The sequence below is a fragment of the Triticum urartu genome, chromosome 6, assembly GCF_003073215.2.
Source record: "Triticum urartu cultivar G1812 chromosome 6, Tu2.1, whole genome shotgun sequence".
Taxonomy (NCBI): Eukaryota; Viridiplantae; Streptophyta; class Magnoliopsida; order Poales; family Poaceae; genus Triticum; species Triticum urartu.
Window position 1 is genome coordinate 529,090,737 of NC_053027.1, and position 7,432 is coordinate 529,098,168.

Sequence of the window (7,432 nt, forward strand, 5' to 3'; positions counted from 1 at the left end):
AGAGAAGGGGTGCTCGTTGATGTACATGGCCACATGGGACAGTCGTTGATCTTGAAGATCATGAAGGTCAGCAACCCCCAACCCTCATCTTTTTGCTTTGGATCTTTTCCCACATCTGCCATCTCTCATCTCCCATCCCTGTGCTCTCTGTTTTTGTGGCTGATTTGATCAACTCTGTTTCCCTTCTCTCCCCTGTTTTTCCCCTCTGTTCGGTCGCGCCGTTGCAAAGCTGCCTTGGTTTCTTTTCTTTTCTTTTCTTTTTGGTGAGGATCGGATGCTGCAACTCTGCCTTGAGAAGAAGAAGAAGAGCTTTGTTTCCAGATCAACTCTTTTTCTCATTTATTTTTTCATCTTTATCTGATTTGGTTTGTGTTGCTTATCACGGTGCGATCGTTTTGCATCAAACGATGCACGCACCTGTGACCTGGCAAGCCACCATTGGACAAAGGAAATCGACTTACGCGTCGTCCATGGATTCTGTTGAAACCAAGCAGGCCCGTACCAAAAGCCTGTGCAGGGTGTGCGCCTGCACAGGGCCTCCAGATCGGAGGGGCCCCAGATTTGGTTGAGTACAAGTACTAATTGAAGTTTATGTGCAATAATCATGCATTAGTAGTACTAGTGCACAAGCACTTGCATGCTATTTCAGCAATCTACGCACCGAGACGAGTAGCACTCCTACTCCATCCCGTGCGTGTCCCCCCTTCTCTCTCCTCTTCAAATTGAAGGATACTTCTCGATTCTCCAATCATCACCTTCATAAATTATTATTTTGCAGCTTCCAAAATGAATCAATTATTAACGGTAAGTAACTACTGGCAATCATTGTAAATATACTAGTGTTCACCGAAGAGATTTTTTAGCGACTGGAAACAATATTTTGAAGGGGATTGCTTAAGAAACAATTGAAGATTATGTAAGCTCTTTAATTTTCAAAATGGAAAATGTTTTTGGATTTTTCGCAGTTTGCAGCAAATAAGCAACTTCAGCTGCAAATGTTTGTTTGAATACAGTTATGAAAAACAAATTTCCACGTCAAAGCTATTCGCACAAAAATTTCAACAAATGCAACATTTTTTTTAGGGAGTAGTGTCAAAATATAAAATTTTGACTCCATATCATGTTTGATATTTGGGAACGGAGATAAGCATATTACCAAAAACACAAAAGGAGATGCCAGTTTTCAGTGAAAATTAAAGGCATTCAAATTTTAAGATTCACTTTTTGATTAGATATAATTTCTGGGCATAACACTGTGAAATATGTAAATTGTTTTTTGTAATTAAATTATATGCAGTGCCTGATTTTAAATTTTGCACAGGGCCTCGAAATTCGTAGGTACGGCCCTGAAACCAAGTCTTGGGCACGTCGTGTTGTGTTGCTACTCCCTCCGGTCCTTTTTACTCTGCATATTAGGTTTGTCCGAAGTCAATCTCATTCAACTTTGACCAAGTTTATATAAAAAATTATAGACATTCACATAACAACACCAATATCATTAGATTCATCTTGGAATATATTTTCATATTATATTTATTAGATATTATAGATGCTAATAATTTCTAATATAAATTTGGTCAAACTTAGCAAAGTTTGACTTTCGGCAAATCCAATGTGCAGAGTAAAAAGGACCGGAGGGAGTATTATAAATTTGGTCAAACTTAGCAAAGTTTGATTTTCGGCAAATCCAATGTGCAGAGTAAAAAGGACCGGAGGGAGTATTATTTAGGCAGGACCGGGTCTCAAGCGTTGCATGCACCTGCGCGTGCCACGGGAAGCACTGGCCGTTATTAGTTCCCCTTCTCTCCCTATATATGTATGCAAGTATCAATGCAAGATCAGGAGAACTCTTGTGATTCATGGCCCCGCTTATAAATCACGTCCGATCTTGCTTTCCCGTCCAAAAGCATTGCTTTCCAAGCCAAGCAAACTTGTCCATGGTGCCAAAGGGTAGCAGCGACGGGAGGAAATGCCAGATCCGGAATCTGTTCAAGGGATTCCGCTGCCGGGCATCTGCTTGATGCAGGTCATGATTTGTTCGTCGCAGATTATGGTAATAGAGGAGTAATATTTCCACATGTTCATCAACAGATTTGGTTCCTGCTTCAAGTTTGTGGTACGGTCCATGGTCGAGATCCTCTTTGTTTTGCGCTGTCCTCTTCCGATTTTGGTTGGTTCTTTGGGAGTTTTGAGGAACTTGGTCAGGTCAGAGAGAGAGAGAGAGATTTCCAATATTTGCTTCTTCCAGTGGCATTGGCAGCAAGCGAGATTTCTGTGGTTTCTTGGTTGTGCTTGTGCCTTTAAAGTTTGACCTACAGCTTTCGGTCAGTTCCTGAATGTACTTTTCTTCTGATACTCGAGTAGTATTTGCAACGGAAAAGAGACTAGCTTCTGCGTGTAACCTCGCAGATGAAGACACTGGAGTCAGTTCATCAGCAGTGATCACTAAGCCATTTTGAAATATCTTGCGCTGAGATAGTCATTATCCTTTGTCTGTCCATGTGATCTCACATGGCCACTAAGGCCGCAATAGGAAGAAGCAATAGAATTGAGTAAAACCTTGATGCAGACTCCAAAACGTGTTTGTTAACATCTCTTCTTACTGCAAGATTCAGATCCTGTTTGTCCAACTATCTGTCCCATCATCAGCTTCCAAACACTCAAACGACGTATCCAACTGTATCCAGTGGGGGGGCTTTTAACCAAAACATCCAACTCTATGAACTAAGATCTCTATCCAGCTACCCAAATTCACTGTCCTGCAAAACATCCAACTATATCCGGGGGGGCTAGCCAAAACATCCAACTCTACGAACTAAGATCTCTATCCAGCTACCCGAATTCACTTTCCTGCAAATATTTTGCCTGATTTCATCCTACTCTGAAGAATTACTTTGGCGGCCAGGGGAATCTCACATCTTCTCATAAACCTGTCAGAAGAACATCCCAAACGCCAGCAGGTTTCTGCAAGTATAGTCAGGAAAGCAAATTAGAAACAGGAAAATTCCTGCAAGTATAGTCAGGAAAGCAAATTAGAAACAGTAAAGTCATACACATTTTAAAGCAACTTACACGCTGCCAAAGCGCGGTATGTGGATTGAAGTCACATCCCTCCTCTTCTCTATAGCTGTTTGCATCTTTTCCACTCTGGCTTTCGTCTCCTCAACCAGTGGCGGAGCTTGGGCTAAAATCATGGGGGGGGGGGGGCATTGGCTAGGAGGGGCAAACAAAATCATAATATGCTGATTTTTAGTGGAAAATTTGGTCAAATATATAGATATATATGCAAATTTTTCTTTGAGCTGGGGGGGGCAACCGCCCAGGTTGGCCCCCATGAAGCTCCGCCACTGTCCTCAACATCACGTTTCACTGTTCTCATGTCAGCCCGATCAAAGTGGCAATGGGGCCTCTGAAATACAGTAACAAATCAGTGAGTTCAGTCATTTCCGCTAAGGTACCTTTATAATGAACCTCTAAAAATAGAGATGGTGTTTAATCATATACAGCATATTACCAGCATTATTATATCCAGTCAGCCAAACAAGAAGTTGCTGGGGTTTTCGATATTGCCATTTCATCAGTTGTTAACAGTAGAACGTGTCCAAAACTAAGAGGAGGGAAAATACTCCCTCCGTACCGAAATACTTGTAGTTGGGGGACTTGTCATTATATATCCTCAGCTAGAGTTAAATGATGCAGATTTTCATCCTGTTTCACCGCGTCCATCTCAGCCCGGTCGATGTTGCACTGTGGCAGTAACAAATCAGTGTGTTAACAGTGATTTTTGCTAAGGTTCCTTTCTAATGGACTGCCACAAATAAAGGAGATGGTGTTTAAATATGTAATTACTGGCCTTGCCTCCATAATGAACTATCAAGGTACTTGGCCCAAACAAGAAGAGGTTGATGGGTTTTTCCATATATGCAGGATGATACAGGCAAGCAATCAGTATATAATCAGGATATATTGCCATTAACACGCAAGCAAGACAAAGCTCAAACTAAGATTTATAGTACATAAGGTCACAAAAATGGGATAATAGGATATATTGCCATTAACACGCAAGCAAGACAAAGCTCAAACTAAGATTTATAGTACATAAGGTCACAAAAATGGGATAATACCTGACGCAGGTTTGCCAGATCTCCCGTGACTTTCTTTGCGTATTCCTGCAGCTCTTCTTTGTCCATAGACTCGACCTTCTCTCGCAGCTTCTGCGACTCCTGAAACGGACAAATCAAAACAAAAACACGGAGAAGTAACAGTCAGAAAAATATGTGTGCATGTGCAACAGGGAGAAGTTGGAGGGGTAGTGCTACGGAGAACTGCGCACTGAATCAAACTAGGGAGTAAGTACATTGCAGATTTCAGGAATGTGCACTGTCTAGATTCAGGGAATGTGTTGTTGAAAACTGTGCATTGCAGATTTCGTGTCCTACTCCGGATATCCTTCCACCCAAGGGCAACATTCATATCGTGATTCAGAAGGCAACAGAAAGCACATGATGAAATTAAGGCAACAGTTCTTATCGTGATTCAGAAGACAGCGATCAAACTGTCAACCTAACCCATCGCAATGATAAATCAGAAAACCATGAACTAACAATCTGCTCAGAACCTAAAATATGAGCGCGCGCAAACCTCATCAGCAACATTTATACCGTGGTTCAGAAGGCAACAAAATGCCCATGATGAAACTAAGGCAACAGTTCTTATCGTGATTCAGAAGGCAACAAAATCCCATGATGAAACTAAGGCAACAGTTCTTATCGCGATTCAGAAGGCAACAAAATGTCCATGATGAAACTAAGGCAACAGTTCTTATCGTGATTCAGAAGGCAACAAAATGCCCATGATGAAACTAAGGCAACAGCTCTTACCGTGATTCAGAAGCCAGGTATGAGCGCGATCAAACCGTCAACCTAACCCATCGCAACGATCAATCGGCAAACCATGAACTAACAATCTGCTCCGTCAACTGAACTTGCGCGACACTAGCGGGCGATCGGTGATGCATGCCGATCTACGGCGTAATCTGGGAATCAGTGCGGTAAAATCCGATCTACTGCGTTGGACTGCGCAACCAGCAACCACAGAAATAGTAAAAGCGAGAAGCAAAGGAACGAACTCGAGCCCTCGCTCATGCTCTGCCCGGGATGATGGGGAAGGATGATATACCTCCTCGTCGGGGGTCGGTGGGCCGCTGTCGCCGCGGATGCAGTGCCGTGGTCGGCCGAACCGAAAGGGGCCAGGGAGGTGTGGTCCTGGGCCGTGGGGCGGGGCGGCGCCGCGGAGCTGGGCGGGGCCGCGGAGCGCGGTGCTGGCGTGGAGCGAGGCGGCGCCCCGGCGGAGCGCGGAGGCGACGGCGATCGACGCCATGGTCCTGGTGCGGCCGCGCTCGGTCGCTCTCTCTCTCTCTCCTGCGGCCGCGCGAGTCGGTCGCTCTCTCTCTCTCTCTCTGCCGTTGGGGGAGAAGACGGGTGGGATGCGGAACATTTAGGCACGGGAGGCGTATTTATATTCATTTAGCCGGCTGGAGGGAATCCACAAATCGGCCGAATAAACATTTCTTCTTTTTATTTTAGAACAAGAATTTGATCTTTGATCCTTTTTGCTTGTTTTTTTTCTTGAGACAATCCTTTTGTTCTTGTCATTTGAACCGCGTGTTATTCTGTCTTTACATGTGCTTTATTAATTTAAAGCTTGTTCTAGGAAAAGTGAAGGCTTGGCTATGTCGTGAAAGAAGGAGGTGAACTTGATTTTGCGCTGTTTGGGTTGAATGCATATTGATGTGCCGATAATTAAAGAAGATGGCTATAAGTGGAGCCTCGCCGGAACTAAAGAAAATGGTGAACCGAAGACTGAGCTAAGAGAAGAAACTCGGAGGCTTCTTCGAAAACTTCACCATGAACATAAGCTGCCTTGGGTTTGCACAGTGATTTTTACGAGATCATTTATAGCTTTGAGAAGCAAAGAAGGGCCGCTTAGGTTATGAAGTTATATGCAACGCTTCCGTGATGTTTTGAACTTTTGCAATTTGAATGACTTCGGTTTTGAGGGTGACTCTTTCACGTGGTGTAACAATAATGTCTATATCAGTGGATGGCTCGATAGAGTTGTGGTCAAATGCAGAATGGTGTGCTTGGTTTCCTGGATACAAAGTTATTAATAGATGTCTCGAACATTTAGATCATGGGCCGATTATTTTGCCTGTCCATGGATCACGGAGAAAGACGAGGCCCCAAGCACATAACATGAATAAGCTCTTTGAGGCCACATGGTTATTAGAAGATGACTGCGAGGGCATTGTGGCTAATGCATGGGCAAAGACGGAGTACATGAGAGGATTCAGTGGCCAATGAATCAAAATGGTGTCCAAGGAGCTGGATTTTTGGAGCGGGGAGGTTCTCGATGACCTACATCAACGTATTAAAAGACCACAAACCGAACTCGAATAGTGCAGGCAGGGTGACCTCTCGAAGGCTGTGATAAAAAAGGAGCAAGTGACATGCTTCAAACTAAGCAGGCTCGAACGGTTGCTCAAGATCTTCTGGAAAACAACGCTTTCATACGCTCTCAAACGTATGTGTAATTGTTTGTTATTTTATGCTATTATATTACATATCATTTTATATATATTTACAGCAATTTAATTATTTTCAAACTAACCTATTAGTTTAGTATCCAGTACCAGTTGTTGTTTTCTGTTTTTCTTGTGTTTTGTGGAAAATCAACATTTAGAAAGGTCAAAACACGATTTGAGGTGTTTGGAGGTTAGAAAGGAGATTAAGGTTTTGAGAGATAAGCTTAATGATGCCAAATTTCGTGCGTTGCATGCTGATGTTTCACTAGACATAAAAGCGATGGAAGATCGCTTGATGTGTTGTATGAGCGTGAAGAAATAATATGTAAGCAACGCTCAAGAGTTGGTTGGTTAAAAGCGGGTGATCGCAATACAAAATTCTTCCAAAACAGAGCATCACCGACGGCGAAAGAATATAGTCCGGTCCTTAAGGAAAGGTGATGGCGGTGTTTGTTTGACAGACGATGAAATGCGAGAGTTCGCACTGGTCTTCTATCGTAACCTCTATACTTCTGATGGTTGTGATCAAGTTCAAGAGGTGCTCCAGAATATTGATGCATTCGTTTCAGATGAGATGAACAACCTGCTTCAAGGGACTTCTCTGGTGATGAGACTGAGAGGGCATTATTTGACATGGGGCTGACTAAGTCAGCTGGACCAGACGGCCTCCCATCGTTATTTTACCACAGGCACTGTCATATGCTGAAGAGCGATGTGTGCAGTGTTGTTCATGACTACTTAGAGGGAAGAAGCTTCCCGGAGGACTTTAATAACACTATTCTAGTTCTCATCCCAAAGGTGAAGTCCCCTACTATGCTGTGACAATTTCAGCCAATCAGTCTTTGGCTC

The 7,432-nt window shown here is 43.3% G+C and overlaps 1 protein-coding gene across 2 annotated transcripts; it reads right to left on the minus strand.

Moving 5' to 3' along the window:
* Positions 1–1,620: 1,620 nt before the first annotated feature.
* Positions 1,621–6,136, minus strand: LOC125514899. Of its 2 annotated transcripts, XR_007286658.1 has the most exons (5): positions 5,179–6,136; positions 4,125–4,223; positions 3,515–3,747; positions 3,073–3,409; positions 1,621–2,964 (listed from the first exon to the last, which is right to left on the minus strand). XR_007286658.1 is itself a non-coding variant. In XM_048680272.1 (3 exons), the coding sequence occupies exons 1-3, from the start codon at positions 5,494–5,496 to the stop codon at positions 3,667–3,669; spliced, it is 498 nt and encodes a 165-aa protein (XP_048536229.1). In that variant the 5' UTR covers positions 5,497–6,136; the 3' UTR covers positions 3,421–3,666. The 2 variants fall into 2 exon arrangements, 1 of the variants encoding a protein (XP_048536229.1); XM_048680272.1 differs by lacking the exons at positions 1,621–2,964; positions 3,073–3,409 and having other exon boundaries at positions 3,421–3,747.
* Positions 6,137–7,432: the final 1,296 nt, after the last annotated feature.

Excerpts from the sequence above, each read along its gene's own strand:
- LOC125514899 (XM_048680272.1), bottom strand. The coding sequence starts at position 5,496 with ATGTTCCGCATCCCACCCGTCTTCTCCCCCAACGGCAGAGAGAGAGAG. Across the intron at positions 4,224-5,178 it reads CACCGACCCCCGACGAGGAG|GAGTCGCAGAAGCTGCGAGA; the intron begins GTATATCATCCT and ends TGTCCGTTTCAG. Across the intron at positions 3,748-4,124 it reads ATCTGGCAAACCTGCGTCAG|TGCAACATCGACCGGGCTGA; the intron begins GTATTATCCCAT and ends TTACTGCCACAG.